Source organism: Xiphophorus maculatus, chromosome 6 (genome assembly GCF_002775205.1).
Source record: "Xiphophorus maculatus strain JP 163 A chromosome 6, X_maculatus-5.0-male, whole genome shotgun sequence".
In the NCBI taxonomy this organism is placed as follows: Eukaryota; Metazoa; Chordata; class Actinopteri; order Cyprinodontiformes; family Poeciliidae; genus Xiphophorus; species Xiphophorus maculatus.
The window spans coordinates 17,961,563-17,982,840 of NC_036448.1; the positions used below are offsets into that span (position 1 = coordinate 17,961,563).

Below are 21,278 nucleotides of genomic sequence, written 5' to 3' on the forward strand. Positions count from 1 at the left end.
ATACTACAATATGCTAAAACAAATAACAAAGACATTTCTTCTCAGTGTCTGACCTTAACGCAGACTAAATATTTCCTGTATTAAAATCAGCTAACACTTATGTTTGCACTCATTGCTGAAGGACAAATCATTCTTTAGTGAGCAACTTCTGAAATCAAAACAAACCTAAAGAGGGGATCATCTTTATCCACATTGATGTAATATTTAGAAACAAGTCACAGAGTTCAGTCTTTTTTTATTTTTTATGTTACAGAGTTAGCTTTTAGAAATCTATTACAGGCACCAGGATCAACACCTGTCAGTGGAAAAAAAGATGAGGTAAAAAGGCTACAGAGTCACAACACTGTTTTCAAAAACACATTTCTGCAAATATATACTTTTACTCACTAATATGTACAAGGCATGTAATAAATAATTATAAAAAAAACATCAAATCTTAGAAATTCATAAAATCCGAGAACTAGTCTGTACAAAACTTTGGATTTAAGACTTAAAAAATTAGAACAGAGCCACATTCTCCACACAGCAGTAACCCACATACAAAGTGTATGGTAATCAATGTCATGATCAGTTTCAGAACATGCACTGATGGTGGCCGCTCTGTAATTGATTAGGAATGATTCAGAAGTAAAACCTATTATAACAGTTTATTAATATTTTCAGTTCGGTCACAGGCTGAACAAAAGCCTGAGACAAACAGTAGTATTACACTGTAAACATGTTTTGTTAAACATAATTTCCTATAGATTTTACACCTTTCACCACAGCAGAAAGACTAAATTCAGTGGCACAGTAACAACCCAGCTGTGTGTCCCGGTTTTCATTTCGGTATTCAAAGGTCATCCCAGATAAATAAATATTATTCTGCATTTCTTCTTAAATCAAAGGAGATAGCCTCTATTAATCTGCTTTATAAAAGTCATGAGAAGTGAAACACAGTAAAATGCAACAAAACTCAAACAAAAAATGAACATAAACTTTTAGGAATAATAAAAATTAAACACAACATCTTACAAAATGTATTTAGAACAGGTAACACATTTGATGAAATGAGACAATAGAACTAAATATATAACTAAACAGGCAAGCCAAAAACTTAGCAAATTGAAAAAATTAAAGAAATATTTTGTTGTGTTATCTGAAATGTGTTGACACACTGTTTGTTTTTTTAAACAGAATTGTGAAATGGTTGGCTCCCGATTTATTTAGCCCTTTATCAATTCGTACTTCCATTTCATATCCATGTGTCATTATTTAACAGTTTGTTAACCTCAAAAGTTATTTATTTTTAAAAGAAATTATGAAGCCCAATAATCACAGAGATGGACAAATTGTATTTATAATTTAATAAAATTAAAATAACATTTATGCAGTATTACAAATTAAGACACGTGATGAAAGCAGTGTAACTTTTAAGTGGTCTCCTGCTGCTATACTACAATTATTGGTTTCAGAAAACCTAATTTCTTTACAGTAGACTATAAGAAGATCATGGGAAATTACTCTAAGTTTCAAAACTGATACATGTAGGCAAGGAAAGTACACAAAACATCCATTCACTAAAGTATGATTTGATAAAGGGGCAAATTGACCAAAACTTGATCCACTCTCTTATATGTCTTCTACTTTGCTGATTTATTTATTTTAAACGTATCTTTATTGAGTATTTGAATTCAGTCCTATATGATTGTGTTTTTCTGCATCTTGGCCACCTTGTTAAGACAATATTTAGTATGACACTGAACTGTCGGAAAATGAAAAAAACAAGCTCTATTTCATCCTATTTAGTTAAATTTGTATTACTTTAAACAGGAATTTAGATAAAAAACAAAAAATTTTCACATTTTTACCAAACTACAATAAGCAGTTTTCTTTCACAGAAAGAATCAGTACATGCAAAGAATACACAAATCACACATGGATGAAGATGTATTCTATGTAAGTTAATAAACAAACATGACACAAACATGAACTCATGTTACCTTAGCAGCATTATAATGTGGAAGTATTGATAGCTTCAGTGATGCTGCTCATTGTTTAGTGTAGGGAACAGGAAGTCATTGCTCAGAATCATTACAAACAAAGGTTTTGGTCATTATTTTCCAACAACTGTAAAATATACTGCATAACAGAGCTTACATAGCTCGTAAATGAACATTTTATTGTTATTTTTTTCCTAAAATGGCAGGAGAGTATCCTTCTGATTGAATGAAAATTAAAACAATTAAATCTGAACTTTACATAATAGGACAAAATCAATTCACAAATATCAGTGTTTTTCCACATCAAAGACTTCGCTAATATTGTCAAACCCAGGGAGAGAAAGCTTCATATTTCTCAGCTGACCTTGCAGTCTTAGCTATAGATCTCTGATCATCCCATAAATATTTCTTCTCCTTGGATGTATGTGAAAGTATAGCTTTTTCTGAGAAATCTTTAAAAGAATATCTTGGGTTGGAGTTTGACTAAAATAAATGTCTTTTCTGCAGTAGATTATTTTTGCATCATGTTTATCAGCTAATGGATAAAATGAGAGGGGGCATGACAAATAATTGGCATCTATCATCTTAAAACAACTTAAGTCTGAAAAGTCATAGCTTTATGGACCAGACTGTACATTCTTCAAAATGTTCTGTAAAGACAAAGTTGTTATTTTCCACTGTCACAAAATATTTGCTCAGGATTAAGGATAGCTGCTAGGTTGACAACCGGATGCAAGTAACTGTTGCCACATGGTTACTCAATAACAGAGATTGCTGCATTTGGGTAATTTCTACAATATTGATAAAATAAATTGTACTCACTTGATATGCAATGCCATTTTTTGAACAATGATTGGGTTTATGGTTTACAGAGAATGTTGTTTGCTACAAATATTCACTGCATGAAACTTTGGACATTCTTGGTTTAAAGGTGCAAACCGCAGCATTTCATGACCCACAACAGCGTTTTTAAAATTGGAGTTGTTTTAAGATGGTAGAAGTTTGCTTTTTTTCATAGCCCCTTTTGGATGGATCATTAGATTTAGCCTTCTGCAGCATCTAATATGGATTTGGACTAATATAGATGCCAAAAAGAGATATGTACTGCAGGTAAGAAATTACCTCCTTATAGCTGTTACACAAAACCTTACTTAAAGCATCCTAAACTACATAAAACTACATATAATGGGTGAAATGCTCTGGTTTCAGCAGTATGTATAGCTACTCTGGCTACTCTCAGATAATGTTTGCCATTTAAAAGAGATATTAACACATTAGCTTAAGGTTGTGAGGATGTGTAAACATGTTACAGCAAATAGCTACATTCACTGAGGTGCAAGTGCATTCTTACCTAAACATCAATAACACCACGAAACTATGATCATGTTAGTTCGCCCATAGGCAGAAACATACATATAAAAAACCAAAGAGGGGAATGCATGCTGTTGAGCATCTTGTAACTTAAAGTTGTTGTTTTTTTTGTCAAAATCAAAAGATGATTAAACATTGAGGGTAACAATGGCATTGCTGTTTAATTCTTAACAGAAATAGCTACTATTGACATGAAAGAGAAACACCAATATGGTGTTTATTAATTCGTCAGCAGTCCTTTGTTCCTACTTCAGCATGAAAACCTTTTAAAACATAGACCATGAACTTATACAAGCATGGAAGTTCATGAAGGATGCTCTCAGTATGGATACATGTTCAACACTTTCAGCTGATCTGGGCAAAGACTAGCTCTGCGTAGCATCCCCAAATAGAACACACAGTCATTTGTGTGTGTTTACATGACACATGTTTCACAGGTAGAAACCTGTGAGAACCTCTACAAGTCTATTTGCAAGTGTGCACATCGTAGACTCTCACACACTCTTGACAGCTGACGTAGCAGCACCAGTGGAAAATACAGTGACACTTCTCCTTTCTCTTCTCAGTTCTGGTGTTGTGACCCCTGCCGCAGCACAGCAGGTCACAGCCGTCTATGCCGTGGGATGTTAGGTTGCAGATGCGATCCCGGGTGCCAAAGGAGCCTGTCTCTGGGTTGGGATCGCAGAAATTGGGTGAGCTTTCATAATAAACCAAATCACGCTCTGTGGGTGGTTTGAAGTAGTTGTACTTGGGTCTCAGCGTCTCTACCCAACCGCGGGACTCCTTGTGTTTCTCCACCACCATCTCAGACGCGCTGTCGTACTTGTCCTTCATGTAGTCACCGATGACTCGAAAGTCTGGCTGTGACCACCAGCATGTCTTGACTTCGCAGCTTCCTGAGAGACCATGGCACTTGCACTTCAGGAACATGTTGTCGTTGAGGGACTGTAGGTTTTTTTTTTTATAAAAAGTTAACAACACCTGACAGTAGAACAATAACACAATGCCACAGAATCTAAAGAATAACTGACCGTTCTTCCTGCCTCATTGTTGTGGCGATTCATTGCAGAGCGTGCATCTGGGCGGTTCTCCCTCGCGTCTGCAAACTCACGGGACACCATGCTTCCAAATTCCACATCCTCACTGCAGCCACCCCACTTCCATCCCTCTCCGGGGGGGCCCTTGTGACGTGTGTCGCAGCCGCAGATGGTGGCTGAACCATCAGCGCAAGCCCGGGTCACAGCAAAGGCAACCCCCGCTGAGGCGATGGCATGAACAAAAGCAGACTCTCGAGTAGCTACAAAGAGAATTTCAAGGATGTGTTTAGGATGGGTAAGAAAAACTCTTGTACACAAACTACAAAATAAAAAGCTAAAAATGGTCTCTTGATTAATGTTATTATGTTCAGGAATGAGCTATAATTAACAGTATTGTTTACCCCCTTGTCCACAGACATGGGTTCACTTTGTTTCTACTAATGTCAACGTTAAATTAACTGCATATTAGGAGTCCTTTATTGTTGTCGGATTCATCTGTTTGTCATCCGTATACCGCTGTGTGACTTTGTTCAGCCCAGACATCAATCGTGCTGTCTCTAAATAAGGCTGGAAAGTCCTCCATGTCTGTGTTTGACATAGCTAACTGATGAGTCAGAGGGATCAGGATCTTCCACAGAGATGAGAGGAAAAGGCAGGCCTGACAGACCTATAATTAAGAGACTCAATTAAGCTTTTGAGAGGTTAGGAAACAACCTTGCACTGAAGGGACAATGTACAACATGGAGTTGAGTCTTTATTGACCAGGTGCCTAATTCGTTTGAAAAATAGAGTGCATAAAAATGAGGTAGAACTTGAAAAGGGAATGAAAACCAAAAGGTGTAAGTAAATTGGATATCGAGCAGTAAGCGGCGTATAAGACAGTTTATGCTGACATGTTTGAGTATGTGAGAGAGCTAGAGCGTATTTTAAGAAAGAGAGGGAGAACAAGCGAAAGGAAGAAAAGAAAAAAAGAAGGCACATGTAGCTAAAGGCACCAGGAGCTCCTCCCTTGTAGCAGGTTCCAACCAGTTTGAGGACTAAAAGGCATTAAAACAGTGATGCAAGAAAAATGGTCTTCTTGAATCCTCCACCAGCCATTTCATACTTCAATGAAATGCATCCAAGGTTACTAAACATCAACAAACGTTTTTATTTTAATAACAAGCACTTCAAAATGAATTAAGCAAAAACTAAGTGCAGAGGTAGCTCACATCGCTTAATCCAACAGAGTAACAAGGGAACTATAATAAGCTATCAAACCAATACTTTTCTGAGGCTCAAAGTTGTTTACATTTTTTTTTTTTACCACCAAGCTTTTCTCCAGAAAGTAACCGGAAAAGGTATGACTAGAGTAGTCATGCTAAAGCTTTTTATAACAAGTTCCACCTCAGTAAATAATGAGGTTTACTACTACAACCATGTTGACACTTTGGTTTTTATGCTGTATATTGTCACTGCTTAAGTTCAAGCATGCCATGTAGTGATGTGTTCCAGCTCTACTCATACACTGAATTTTCAAAGTTTAAAGTTGGGAGAATGAATAGATCTCTATACACTGAGATTTAAATTTTGAAGGTCACAAGTTTCTCACCAAACATACTGTATAGCCTCAAAATTCAACGTGTCCAACATTTGATCACAGTGGCAGTAAAAAAAGACTGTGCTCAAATCTTTCACATTTGAAATTTATTGGTGTGGAACAACCTTAACTGAACTTGACAAACAATTTTTGTGCTTAAAATATTTTCAGCTTAGGAGAAGGATGTGATTTAATAATATCACTGATTGAAAACTGTCTTTCGCCAAATCTTAGACAAGTCACAAATGACATGTTTTAAATAAGAAATATAAATTCAAATCATTAACGAACAGGCACACCTGATAGAGCCACATTGCAATACTTAACTTATACCAAAATGTTGGGAAACCATTTTATTAGAGGCTTTTACAGGGATAAATCTGTGGGAAATGTGGATTTTTACGCATTTAAGTCCAATAGACTTGGAGTGAAATGAAAAAATGTATACACTGTAAAAAAAGAAACATATCTAATTTACAGTAAAATACAGGCATCTGTGGTTGCCAGAATTATAATGTATTTATATGGTAAAATTCTGGCAAACACAGCTGCCTGTGTTTTATTGTAAGTTAGAGATGTTTTGTACTTTTTTACAGTGTAGACGTTAACAACTTGCCCCAGGATCTCTCGGTAAGTATAGAGTCTAAAAATATGTTTATAGTATGTGTCCAGAGTCATACATGTCTCTTTTATGAGCTTCTTAATTATAATATAAATACAAAAAGCATGAATAAGTTTGATTCTAAAAATGTCAGTAATATAAATATAATAAATTAAAAATGTGATGCTGGTAAATGCTTTTGAGGTGATAATTAAATCCTAACACTGCAGAGTCTCTATTTTTGCTCCAGGGCTTCATACTATTAAAGCAAAAAAAAAAAAAAAAAAAAAAAAAAAACATCCTACTCCAAGCTATATTTTTTGAGGTGTCATATTTGGTATCATGCTACCTTTTTAGTGCTGCAGTATGTCTGCAAGCCAAATGCACCTCCTGTTGTAGCGCTTACTTCGCCGGGAGATGTCCTCTCTTATGTAAGTTCAACAGCTTCTCTCTCTTTTACGACCAATTTAAGGACACTTTTTCTTGGACAATGCTTTTCAACCAAACTTTGCCAGATACCGGCAGGCCAAATGGTCCCTACAACCTGCTGGGGGGTTCAATCCCCTATTGTGCTGTCACAGTCACGCTGTGTTAGTCCCACAATGGACCCAGATATTTTATATGAAATTTGCCCTGGCTAGTGATTAGTGGGGACTAAGTTAAGTCATAGCAACAGAGAACTATGCATTGGCTGGACCCCGCTTGTCGGCAGACAGGGAAATCCCTATTCACATGGTTTAATAAAACAATCTAAAGGGCGTGTGAATGGGGAAAAGCACTTTTTCTCCTGCTTAATCTCATGGTTGAGAAGATATTGTGCTCTGAGCAGCACCCAGCGGGGAGCGGGGCTAAGGTCCCTCCATCAACTCCATTTACCACACCCCTTCTTTCTTTCTTGCCCAGAGTTAATGATATACTGATGTGCTCGCTTCCCTCCCCCAGCTTGATGAGACATACGTTCTGTGAAAAGCTAAGACCTTTTAGCTCATCCTAAATAGTTACACTTTCTCATCCTCAGGTCATAGGTCGTAACCCGTATCTCCTGACATCCTCCTGGTTAATTTAGGAGGGATTTATTGATTTCCCTTATACTTCCTGGCTTGAATAATGCCAAGATAAAAAGAAAAAAAAATAGCATACCCCTTGAACTTTTTCTACAAACTTAATTTCTCTTGTGATTAAATGTGATAGACCCACAAAAACTACCACATCATTTTGATGTGGAAGAAACATGATTCATAATTTGCAAAACTGCTAACAAATAATGCATCTGAAAAGTATGGGGTAAATTTCAGTTTTGCGCCCTGTACGCTGACACCCATAAATAAGATCCCATGCAATTAAGTGCATTCAGAAATTAATAAACAATTAAATATCATGATGATATTGTGAGTGATACAATATCATCATGAATCCAAATGGTCTGTGAAGGCATCAGACGTTTGTTAGAAAATACTAGAGAGGAAACAGGAACATGACGCCCCAAGAACACAGCAGACAGGTAAAGCATATGCTGCTGGAGAATGCTTCATCTGAAAATGAAAAGGTATGGCCTGCACAGCAGGTAGAATGTGCACGCCATATGGAGAAGCTGTAGTCTTCAACATGATGGTCTTAGGTTCTATTCCTGGTCTTAGCCATTTGCTGCATGTTTTGTCCTTTTTAACCTCCCTGTTTTCTCTCCATGTTTTGCTTAGCAAAGACCACTAGTGCCTATATATATATATATATATATATATATATATATATATATATATATATATATATGTACAGTATATGTATATGTAATTCTGCAGAAACTGCAGAGATAAAGTTTGTGCATGCCAACACAGCACACAGATAAGAAGGCTATCTCCTCTCTTGGGACCAAAATGTAACATTTTAGCTAACATGCAAAACATTATCTATGGCAAAACGAAAAAAAAAAAGTACCACTTCCACAATGATGGTGGCAGCATGATGCTGGGGGAACACGTTTTGCAGCAGGGGCAGGGAAGCTGGATGAGTTGAAAGAGAAGGTGGATGGAGCAAAAAGCATAGCAGTCAAGGAAGAAATCTGTTAGAGGAAGGGACAGGTTTACTCTGCGTTAGGATACAACAATAGGTACAAGGGAATATACTTTAACTTGTTGTATATAGTTAGAATCTTCTAGTCAAATTTCACATCTAAATCGTGTGGAAAATCTGTGGCAACATTTGCTGTTCTATCCAATTTGACTGAGCTTGACTTTTTTTCATAAGAAGACTAACCAATAGTGTTCTAGACTCTAGTCTCTAGAGCCCTGTGACTATCGTTGTTGTACCCTGATGACTTTGTATTCATAATTCTGGCAGCAGATGGATTTAGAAAGCATTTCCTTTCACTTTGCATTTATGTTGTAGTTTGTGTCTTTTCATATAAAATCCCAAGAAAACACAACTAAGTTTCTTGGTTGTATGGTGACATTATGTGAAGAAGCTTAATGGGCTTAAATACTTTTGTAAGATGCAGTTTCTGTTTGCATAGGTCTCAACACCTGTGATATAGTTACTATCCACATTTTGAGGCACATTTGCACTCCCTAATTCCATCACATGACTCGCAAACAGAAGTGTGCATTTGCCCATACAGCAGGGAGGTGTTGTTCAGATAGCAAGAAAGGTCACAACAGCTCTGGGATTGGTTGTAGAGACCAAGAACACCTGCACAGCTTTCTATTACCTTTCATCACAGGCAGATTCCAGCAGTGCATGTTTTGACACTTTAGTTAATGTAAATTAATGACTGCTGACGCAGACATAGCCTGGAGGCAGGCCTTGTGATGTGGGGTGTGGCTATGGATAAAATCTTTGAGGTTTAGGCTACGTCTGAGAGAGAGTTCTAACAAGAATGTGTCTTATTGAAGGCAAGAGTTGCTTTCCTTTCCATTCATATGTGTGGTAACAGAAAGCTCTGCTCACACTGGGTAGGATCTTGTTGCGTTTAAGTAATTGTTTTCCATCATTTTTTGCTCCAACTTCAAAAATAATCTTTCTTTAAATACAAGCTTCCTGACTCTCTATGTTAAACTAACTCAAATGCTCATCATGACGATGATATCAGCACTTCCAGTCATGGGATGTAACTAAGTTTTTGAAGTAAATAAGGTGCATACTCTTCCTCACAAAAGAAAGGCCAAGAGGAAACTGAAAGACAACAGTCTGAATTGCAGACAAACAGACACCAGTGGGGACAATGGCTTCACTCCACAGACAAACACCAGCATCAATCAAATCCAATGAAATGGAAGCCCACTCTGACTAAAACCTATCAAAGGCTTGTGAGCCCCTGAGCCACTCTCCTCATCTTCAGACAAAGGCACTTAATCCAGCCACTTTGACCTCTCACATTATTACGGGCCCGGGTGACCTTAATCCAATCAAAATGATTTACTAAAGCCCAGTAGCGGCCTTCTCTTTCCAGTCAGTACCCCTGCAATTTAGAGTTGGGAGGGGAGGGCAATGGGAATGATGTGGTGGCATTTTGCACCACAATGGGGCTGGGATTGAGAACCCCTATCGTTAGCCACCTACTTGAGTTCAAGCCTCTTCTATCAACTGACTCAAGAGTTTATTAAAAGCAATTGCCCTAAGTGACCTCCAAACAGCCACATTTGCATCAGTCTTCAGCAAACTAGCTGCCAAGTTTAGATCTCCCACCCTCATCCACATTGCACACCATCCGGTGTACGATGCATTTTTTAATCCTATTTTAGAAAGCACAAGAAGTTACATAGAAGACAAAGAACATAAACTCCTCCAGTGCAGCTAGGAAGCTACAAAACAAATTTGAATTTAAATTTAGAAATGTTTATTGAAAACAACATGTCAAGCAGCATTTGTAACAACATCAGGCAAAGCATCAACTAACAGATGAGGTGTAGGTTACTTGTAATATAGCAGGAAATAGTTGCTTACTGGAAACTAAGCTTTGTGCAATAACACAACCAAACTATATCCCCTTGGGCATAAATGAAAAAAAAGAGTTGTTCAGGAATTTATTTCATTTTAGTAAGCCATAATTATTATTTCATGTCAGCAAGTATCTTGCATTGCTGATTGTCCAAGTATAAGTCAAACATAAGTACATGCTGTCAAAAATGATTATCAAATGTTTTTGCATCTTCTCTTGTATGTGTGAATTTGTTAAATGGAAAACTACCACTTGTTTTCAACGTTCAGCTCTGAAATGGGAATAAAAACTGAGTCATAAAATTTCTGTCTGGAACTATGCTCAAAGACACTAAAGTTAATCTTTTGTGAAGTTTAATTTTTGAAAATTGCCACAAGCAATGTAGGAAGAACAGCAAGCATGCTAAAAACGGTGCTTTGGTTAAATGGCACTTACCAAAGCACCGTTAGTGCTTTGGTTAAATGGCACTAACCAAAGCGCACTAATTCCCTTAGATAATGCGTATCTAAGGGAACGCATTACATCCACAGTGATACATGGTGGTGGCACTGTCATGCTATGGGATTGTTCTTTTTCAGCAGGGGCAGAAAAACTGGTCAGAGTTGATGAACCTCTTTATGGAGTCGAGTAGCTGCAAAATATTTGAGACTGTGGCAAAGGTCCATGAGCCGAAACAAAACTTATAATTGGCCCAATTTTATTGAAAATCTGTGGCAGCTATTTCTTAAGAAAAGTGGGGGAGATTTTAGACTGTAGACCTGATAGAGATATACACCAAAAATCTTTCAGATTTCATTTCAGTGAATGGCAGTTCCGCAAAATGTATCTTCACAGAGGGTGAACACATCTGCATGACACTGTTTATTTTATTAAATTAACTTTTGTTGCAACTCATATTATTTCAAATTCTTTAAAGATTTATTGTAGATGGTGATGGCTACTGGGAGGAAATATCTCTTGTAGCGGACTTTTTCTAAGACAGTTTTGTGAAGAGGATGGTCATAACTTTCTTGATTTTATGCAAAATCCCTCTTTACATCATCACCTCCAGTGGTTTCACAATCGCCCCCATAACAACACCAGGCTTCTTTATCAGTTGGTTGAGCCTTTTTAGGGCCCAGATTTTTTTTTTCAATATTTTGAAAGCTGTGAATTATTTTCCTTCCACTCCCCTACCATGCACCAGTTTGTGTTGCTGTATCACTTAAAGTCATTGAGGTTTGTGGGTGTAAGTTCAAGTTCAAGGGGCATGATTAGTTTTGCAATGCCCTGTAAAGCTCATTGTGAAAAAAAAAAAAAACTACAGAAAATTGCCATATTTTCGGGATGAAATTAAGTCATTGGAAGAAATATATTATTTAAAGCTTATTTTTACATGTGTATTTAATAATACATCATGTTATCTTGACCCTTTTCACTTATTCTTTTCTGTTTTTGTTTGTCTCAATGCCTTAAAGCATGTGGTCTCATTTCCTGAATAGACAATTACATGCAATTCATCATATTCTGAAGTGAAAATGTATTTTAGAAAAACTGCATTATTCAGCTTGGTTCAGAATCTCATGTCCTTGGTGTATTTTAAGGAAAGTACAGCAATTGCAGGAGATCCCCTCCCAAAGAAAACTCAGACAAGACAGAACTAACTTGCTTCGGGCTAATTGTGTGCATCATTTCATGCATATAGGCCCCTCAGAGCTTGTTCTGTCTCAAGACTATTTAAACAAGGATTTGAATCAACATAATGAATGATGCACGCAGGGAATGCAGATTTTCAACTGCAAATATAAGACAAAGAGAGAACAGGACAGTTAATGAAAGAGTTAATCAGCTCAGAAAGACCATAAGTCACTTTTCTTTTCCTTTCTTTAAAGTAGTTTGGAGAACTAAAGACTTTTATATCAACTTTGCAAAGAGTGTAACACACTGAAACACAAACTGAAGCCACTGAAGTTGAACATCATTAATGTTTTGGCATACTCCACATCTACAACCTCACTCAAATTTAGACATGAGAAAAACAATTGATACCTTGATACTTTGAGTTTTTGATTAAGTCATTATTTACATTTTTGTCTTTATCAACTGACAATGGAAGCCTGTCTATGTTGTGAGTAACACAGACACAACATAGACAAATTTTCTTTTTCTGGCTTTCTTATATTTATGTGTGTCATTGTGCTTGTGAAAGTTGTGCAAAGATACAAAAAAATCTTTCTCTGAAGGTTATTATATCTATCTTCATGTCTACATAACTATATTTTAAAGAAAATTTCTGAAAGATTCAGACTCTAGACTTGAAGAAGCATCTTGTAATACTACAAATCCCGATGTTGATAGTTGCAAGTGTTTTTTTTTATTTTTGTAAACTGTGTGCCGCTAGACAACACATTAGTTACAACCTTAACCCAATATTACTAACCATGAGCCTAAAAGTACACATCTAACTTATGTATGAGACCATGAAACTTCAGTGAATGTAAGCCCATGAATCTGAATTCACATATGCATGCAGTACAGTTTACCTTTGTCCAAAACTGGCCCAAAGATGGCCAAGTTGTCATTGACTGTTGTGCAGTTCCAGCGCCGGCCTCTGAACTGGTGCTGGCACTCTTGGATGCCGATCTTTACCCCCTCGGCCACACTGGGCATGATCTCAACGTAGTTCCTGCAGAAGCGCAGCTGCTTTGGCACCAGACCTGGTATGCTGGCACAAAGGATAGGTTGGGTACCTATTGATGAATACTGGTGGCCTACTGCTAGTGACCTACAAGCAGAGAGGAAGTCACAGTGTCAGTGCATTTTCATAATTATATCCTCTTATCCTATTTGTCTGAATCGATGTCTCACTACTGAACTGGGAGGTAATTTTCCTCTTTGTGCAGTGTAATCTTATGTCTGAGTTTATCTGATTGTGTGTGTTTATTTGTCATATCAAGTGCTACCATTAGGTTTCTATTCTTTATCCCTTCAACCACCCTTTCCAAAGACACCTGCCCTTCATGTGTATTGAAATTGTAGCCCTGCCACCACATTGTTTCTGTTTAAGATGAAAGTCTGCAACGTATCCAGAGGTCTTCATAGACCTTAAGCTGACAACTTGGAAAAACTACACCTTGTTATTAGCTGTCCGCACACTTAACAGGCTGTCAGCTTAGGGTAATAAGAGTGTAAACCCTACAATGAAACTTCAGAGACTGTATTAAGAGCAACGCAGACCCCCCTCCCACTCGTAGTTTTTCTCTTTGAGGAAGATGCTTTAAGAAACAAGTGTAAACTTGGCTCACTGATTACATCTCTGTGCCTTTACACCTTTATAATTCTCTCAGTCTTTATTATCAGTGTCTATTTATTTCTATTACTCAGCATTTAAAGCACTGAGAAGTAAGGTGTACCACTGTATAATAAAACACTTTTTTACAGACATTAACTTATTAGCCTTGCTACACATTTTAATATTGCTGGAGAACACATTTATTCTTCTTGTTAATTTTTCAATACACAATATTGAGCCCTGAAGCCATGGGGGATTTTGCACAAACTTTTCCCTGAGCAAATTTTTGCTAAACATACAATGAAATTATGAAGCTGTCACTTGTATGAACAATGTATTAAAAAAGAGCATAGTTAAAAGAATGTCTGGCAAAAATACACCCAGAGTTGTCTAAATGTGGCTTCAAAACCAATTCAAGCTTAGGGCCAACCAACCTTGAATTGGACCTCTCCAAAAAAAAGTTAATTTCAATATGTTTTCAGGGCTAGTAAAAGACTACTGACGGCCAACCTTAAACAGCCATCAAAAAATACCTATGAACTCAAAATTATGCATACACCTGGCAAAATTGGAATTCAATTAATCTTTTAATTTGGAATTATATTAAAGAGGCCCAATAAGAATCCTGATGCGGATCTAGTATAGGATCTGTAGAGGGGGCTAAAGATTAGGGTGATGGTACTCAACGACTTGGTGGTCATCACCAGCTAAATCCTCCAAATACCAGTGGAGACAAGCAGTAGGCTGGTCAACAATGCAAAGGGTTTGAAAACTGTAGTACTTTTTTTTAAACTAAATACAAAATAACAATCTATTCTAAATAGCAGTTATTTTTAACAAAACTGGTGTCCTATTGCATCGTTATCTTTTGAAAGATGCCTGTCTCATTTTCTATCAGAAAGAAAGTTGATGGTTCAATGAAAACTATTTTAGCACCCGCGGTATGAATAACTTCGGACCAAACTGAATGTCATTGAATGTCCAGTGAATGAAAGGTCGACATCATTGGGATTGTTTGTTGAAAAACTCTTTAAATATCTGATTTCTGTTTTTACCTGATTAAATTGACTTGATTGAGTCTTTTATGAAATGTGAATATAGTTGTAGCGTGAATCAGTGTGAACTAAATCTCATTTGAAGTGTTTGCCTTAATATTTTCATCTTTGTTTCTTACTTTTTCAGAACTCAGATTTGTTTTCTAAATAGGGCAGGTTTTCACTTTCTTTCACAAGCGTCATTGCTCTTGGTGACCTCGATAAGATCTTACCTAGGCAGGTCAAATAAGATCTCTGCCCCCTCAGTGACATGGATTTGCTTCTCTTCTACGAATGTATCCCCAACACAGGTGAAGGTGTATTTAGCTGCTCATTTTCTGCTAACCTGCTCAGTGTTGTTCAGGGATTAATAACTGATCACAAGATTACCGGGTTCCTGACACAGCCCTGCAGGCAGAGTTATTTTTCTTCAAAATACCGACCAGATCTTCTCCCAAGAAGTCTTTGACTAATCTCAGTTCAACTTCCCTAAACATTTTAAAGTTGTCTTTCTATTTTTGAGAAATTGTGAATAATAAAGGATAAAGAAAAGAAATACCATATAAAAATCAGGTAAATCCAAGCATCTCATTGGTTCCAACAACCATGTCAGAAGGCCTGTGCAAACGGGCTTTTTACAAATGTTCTTTCTTGAAAAAGAACATTTCCTTCTTTCTACAGACATGAACAGAACATGTCTATGTAGTAATCTTTGAGACATACAGTAAGTCAGTGAGCAATGGCAAGTTGATGTTTACTCTAGACAAAATCACCTTTGTCTGCTGCAAGCATCAGTAAACAAGACGCTCCTGCTGAGTGAACTCTTTTTTGCCTTTGTGAATCTGTCTACCCTGCAGCTGATAGTTTCCAGCAGAGACCTGTAGAAACCAACTACTTGGGTTCCCTCTCACAAGAATTGTAGAAAACTACTTGTGACAAATAATCATTTTTATCATTGTGCACAAAACTTACCAGCACCTAAGTGGCTTTTTTCATGCAACATGTGATCGACTTTGATTTAAGGAACTAACAACCCTTTGATCTGTGCTTTAAAAGGCGATTGTGCATGAGCCTCTGCCGTATCTTAAACAATTACACACAAACTCACCTTGACTCAATGTGATGTGTTTCTGTCTCAGTGGAGACACAGAAACACAAGTTGGTGCCATCCCTTCCTGTGTTAGGAAAGGGCTTATGAGAGGAGGCAGGGCATGTTCAAGTAGACATGATTTATGATTTTTTTTTCTTTTTGCAGAAAACTGTTGCATAAAGAGCAGTGTTGTTGGAGACCATCTCCAACAACCACTTAAGGCTAACTGCTGCTCTTCTGTGTGTTGTGTGGATTTTTGGTATTTATTGTGTGGTCTTTACTTTAATCTCTCTAATTCCTCAGGGAAAAAAAGTCAATTCATCTTGTTGGAGCTGCTGTTGAGCAGAGAGCAGGACTTTCAGTGTATTGAGTAAAAAAAAAGCCATGGCTAATGTACGGAAAACTGTTTAGCTTAAAGAAAAACATATATGGGATGTATTTCTTTGCACTCTGAATAGATTTTCCCCTCTAATCTAAGTGTAACCAGCGCATGTTTAATGCATATTTCAGCAAGCCCAAGCAAGGTGCCTCAGAATTACCACTTTACTCGTGGGCCCTGGGGCCTTGCAGTCGACTTTGACATCAAGAGAATATGTTTGGGAGAAGGAATGTGTGGCAAGCTTTCACCTCCAGGTATTTATCTTCTAAGGTGGGGTGGACTAGAGAAGGATGGTGGGAGGGCGGCGAGTGCAGCCAGGCTATGTCATGGCAGGTCGGGAATAGGCAGACATGAACCCGCCTTAGCACAGATCTGCAACGCCATATACTACTATGGGCACAAAGGCTATGTCTGAAGGCCACATGAAAATTCTGCAGCGTCTGCCAGAAATAACTCCCCCTTTACCTTAAATTGAAGACATGGCTTTCACATATCTTGCACATTTGTTTGCAAACAGAGAGCAAATGTTAGTCAAAAGGAACTGAGTTATTTCAGCTAACGTAAAAAATGAAAGATAAAGTTTTACAGAATTACTACACGTGCTCCTTTGTCAGTAAGTCAGAGTTTTGTTTATTTTGGTGGGAGCAACTCAGCCAATCAGATCATGTGTTTGCCTGGCTCTGTGTTGGTTTTGCAGTTGCTTTCTCCAAACTCTAAATTTACACACAGATTTTTCCACTTACAACATGATTTCAACTGTACAGAGTGGAAACCTGCCAACCAAGGTTTTTTCTTTCAAAGTAGGGAATGGAAAAAAATTATTTAAAGAAATGATTGCAAAAAAATTTGATGACAAATTTGATCAAAATCAAATATGCTGGAAGATAGGAATGATTAGAGCTTTCCTCCTTTTTTCCCATCTATCCACCCAGTGGGCTCAGTGTTATGTCAGGATTTCCTTCCAGCTGAGTGTGTAATTAGTTTCTCATCAGCCTTAACACCAGGGGACCCATTAATGGAAGTAGATTAGGGTCCACCCTGTTTTAAAGCATCGCCAAATATTAAATGATTTATTGAAACCTGTGTAAAACCTGGACATCTTTTGTTATTTTTGTTCTACTGTACAAAACCTGCTATGATTGATGGATGTATTTTAACAGACGTGACATTAGCTCTCATTGCCTGATGGCATAAAAATAAACAGAGTGGAAAATGTTATGCCGAAGTGGGGTGTTTAGGATATGGTACACAGCTTAAGCTGAATGGCAAAACCTGTCCCTAGGACGAATATTTTCACCGTACACTGAGTTTGATTAAAATTGTATGGTTTCACAGAGATTCATGACAAAAATATATAATATCAGTGACTTTCACTTAAAACATGCTAATAGTTTTAGAACTGGGTCACCTTAAGGACAGTGAGTGGCAGGAGTTTCTCAATTTCCACACTATGACTCTTCGTATTTTTCTCTCTTGAATTAGGATTTTCTAATTCAGCTGATCAGCAGTGTTCAGCAACAGGTGGGGGAGGGAAAACAACAAACTAACACTGATTCTAACAGTGATTACTCCAGCCCTTTCTCTGGCGTTTGAATGAAAGGACTCTAAACAGCAGAAACAGTATGCAGCAGTTTTTTTGTTGCTTTGAAACTTTTTAAAGCCTTGCTTTATCTTCATACCAGTTAATGGCACAAATTTAGATAGATTTCTACCTGCATAATACATAAATAATATTTTACAAGGCTAAAAAAGCAAATACACCAAGACCCAACTATGTGAAACAAAATAAATCAAAAATAAAGGCACAAAACCATCACATTAACTACAGAATTGGGACAGGATAATGTAATTGTTCTTTCTCAAGGAAATGCTTTGCTATTTTTCATGACCTGTCAGCATATCCACATGTTGACTCCTCATACAGAGAAGGGTGATTATTTTTTAGTTACCTTAAAAGTGTCATGTGAGCATTCAAAAATATGTTTAGGATTCAAGTATTATTTGAAATTCTCAAAGTTTATTGTATTAGTTTTTTTTTCCTGAGCATGATGAAACCTGATGACCTTCTTATCCAAGATCCTAATCACCTGATTATACATCATTATCAACTGGAGTAATAGTTCTTGCACAAATGGAGCCTGGGACAAGCCTTTACTCTTGAAACACCAGAAATACAAGAAAACATAAACCTTTTCCCACCACTCTTTTCATTTTTTTGTAAATAAATGCTTCAAATCACAAATTGTTTTTTATTTCTGTTTAAAAATTCTGATTTGGTCCAAACTCACAGACGTTTCGGTTTTATTTTTTTGATTTTATAGTCCATGCCACTCTTGAGCTAGTGTGGTGAGACAGAATAGAAAGCACCACTGCTTTAAGCACTACCAATGGTTAAACAGTAATTTAAAGAAGTGAAAAAAAAAATCAATAAATGGCTAAAACTATTTGCAGCAAAAAATCTTAATTAGTCTAAACAGATGCATCCTGGAAGTTTCAATCCTGCTTTATAAATTCACCTGCAGTGATTCAAATGCAGGTCAAATATTCAGTCTTTCATATGTCAGACTACTGAATCACTTATTTTAACCTTAAACTGCATGAGTGAATCATTATATCCTGAAAAATTACCTTGACTGTGAGACATTACAGACTACACAGTGAAACCGGATCACATGAGAAGTAAGTTACCTCCCAATGATATAAACATACAGACAACATCTTTGAAATGAACTAAGAAGCATTAAAACTGTTTTATTTATGTAGTGTCAAATCTTGGTATATTTTACTGTTATTTACGTGAAATATGGTTATTTTTACATAACTACAAATTTTCTTTGTAGAAGGATTGGTTTTACAGTAGGAATCATTTTAAGAGGAAAGACAAGAAAAACAGCAAAAGATGGACTTAAAAACTCTCTTCAGCTGTCTTAAGCTGAAGAGCCACCTGATACCCACAGGTCTGTGTGTAGGTTTGTTTTTAGAAGCATTGACTTTATCCTGATTAAATAATAGTTAATTACATGTTTTGTAGGGAACAACCCATGTTCATGTACGTTTGAATCGAGACCCAAATTTAAGCAGGGGATTCAATGTCTGCCAGTGCCACATTAATGACCTCCTCTTCACCCCCACCCCCCAAAATAAAAACTGGATAAACATAAACCCATGTTGTTCTCTGACAATCAAATTCTCACACAAATACAGGACAATGTTTTCAGAATTAGAATTGATTGGAAATGTCAATAGAAATGTAAATTTTTGTCAACTCATGTTTATTTTAGTCGCTCCAATGGCAAAGTGGGCAAAGGCCAGCACTATATCTTACAGGCCCCTACACTGAAACCTACTTGCCAGGACAGTTTTTAATTTGCAAATTTGTATTTATTATTTTTTATAGGAGTATATCTTCAGGACACAAGAGGACAAGTGTACAAGTTGTAACATTTATTTGTTTACTTATTAACTAATTTATATATATATATATATATATATATATATATATATATATATATATATATATGTGTGTGTGTATTTGCTAGTTGTTGTTCACTCACTAGTTGCTCTGCACCACATCTTTAGTGACAGCATAATAAAACTCCCAAAATGTTGTTTGGGGTTTTTGTTTTAGTGTGCCAATGAACCACCATCTGCCTCCCCCAGTTTTAAAACTTTCTGGACACGCACCTGGTTAGTTTCAACACATTTCCATGATGAGTTAGATTAAAAAGCAACAACAACAACAAATAAAAAATAAATAAACTGAATTAATAACGAATTATGAATAACAAAGTCAACAAGAGCATTCATTGCGGGCTATTTAAATCTGCTTAAGGTGAAGCTGACGGATCATTACTGTGCGTAAGAGTCCAGCTGCTGTCAGAAAACAAACTGAAACTACAACCGCTCAAACTGTCGCACATGGATCAAGGACCATCAGACGCTTCTCAGCATTTCAACAAAAAATAAAAATAAAAACTCACGTCGCCGTTTGTTTAAGGTATATAAAAAAAATGAAGATAAAGCTTACCACCAGATGGGATAGCTTGCTATGACATGCGTAAGCCCACACAGCAGCAGGAAACATCCAAGGTATATCATCCTTAAAGTTTCGCAAAACCTCTTCAGCAGAACGCCAACATGCGCGCTCATCCGCGCACCAGAACTGAACTGAAGAGTGAAGCAAAAAAAAAAAAAAAAAAAAAAAGAAAGAAAGAAAATAACTACTGGCTGGTGGATTTTTATTTCAATCTTGAAACAACCGCAAGAAAGAAAAAAAAAAAAGAGCCTTTCAATCTATTGCGAGTGCTGGTGGCAGAACTGAGGAGCCAAATATTAAAAGTTAAAAGCCGTTTGCTTTTTTGTTAAGGACCCAATCAGCAGGTATTGCCAAAGGGGAAATTCTGATGATATGTTCCTTCTGTTGCCTTGTCAGCCGGAATGAGCTAATTTTAAGATGTGTTTTAGTGCTCACTGAGAATTGCTGGCATTAGCATGCAGTGTGTGTGATATATAATGTTGTTTAAAGGAGAGAGGGAGGGTCCTCTGGATTTTAAATAGACATCGGAACCCCTGTGGATTGCGTAGCTATAACAACCTGTCCGGATTTCACTCCCTGGCTTGAAGCTTCTAAAATGCAGAAATAAATATGTGTGAATTGCTCGGGAGTCATTATTAGGGAGCCCCAGTCCTCTAATTGTGCCTGTTTGTCTTGAATGTAAAATGAGAAGTTGAGAACTTTTTCAAGATTTTCCGCAATGCCCCCTTCTCATTTATTCAAGAGGCATTGACATCTTTATGATTGATATGTGAAACGGGACAAGGTTTAAAGTCACACACTATTATTCCTTTTATATTACCTTATTTTTTCAGTTTAATTAACAGAAATGTTCGGAAAAGTTGTTGAATCTAAATCGGTGCAGACATGCGTTTTATAGACTGATGACTGATTTAATGATAGGCGGGCCGGTCTCTTTGTAGGCGCTGGTGCTTTTCTTCATATAAAA

The 21,278-nt window shown here is 37.0% G+C and overlaps 1 protein-coding gene across 1 annotated transcript; it reads right to left on the bottom strand.

Moving 5' to 3' along the window:
* Positions 1 to 218: 218 nt before the first annotated feature.
* wnt3a (Wnt family member 3A) lies at positions 219 to 20,442 on the bottom strand. Its single transcript, XM_023336080.1, has 4 exons — positions 20,303 to 20,442; positions 13,024 to 13,265; positions 4,385 to 4,650; positions 219 to 4,298 (listed from the first exon to the last, which is right to left on the bottom strand). Exons 1-4 carry the CDS (start codon positions 20,422 to 20,424, stop codon positions 3,819 to 3,821), a joined length of 1,110 nt encoding a protein of 369 aa, XP_023191848.1. The 5' UTR covers positions 20,425 to 20,442; the 3' UTR covers positions 219 to 3,818.
* Between the last annotated feature and the right edge of the window lie 836 nt (positions 20,443 to 21,278).

Coding starts and splice junctions, on each gene's coding strand:
- wnt3a (XM_023336080.1), bottom strand. CDS start 20,424: ATGAGCGCGCATGTTGGCGTTCTGCTGAAGAGGTTTTGCGAAACTTTA. Junction 13,266..20,302: donor GCAAGCTATCCCATCTGGTG/GTAAGCTTTATC, acceptor CTCTGCTTGTAG/GTCACTAGCAGTAGGCCACC. Junction 4,651..13,023: donor TGGGCCAGTTTTGGACAAAG/GTAAACTGTACT, acceptor TTCTCTTTGTAG/CTACTCGAGAGTCTGCTTTT.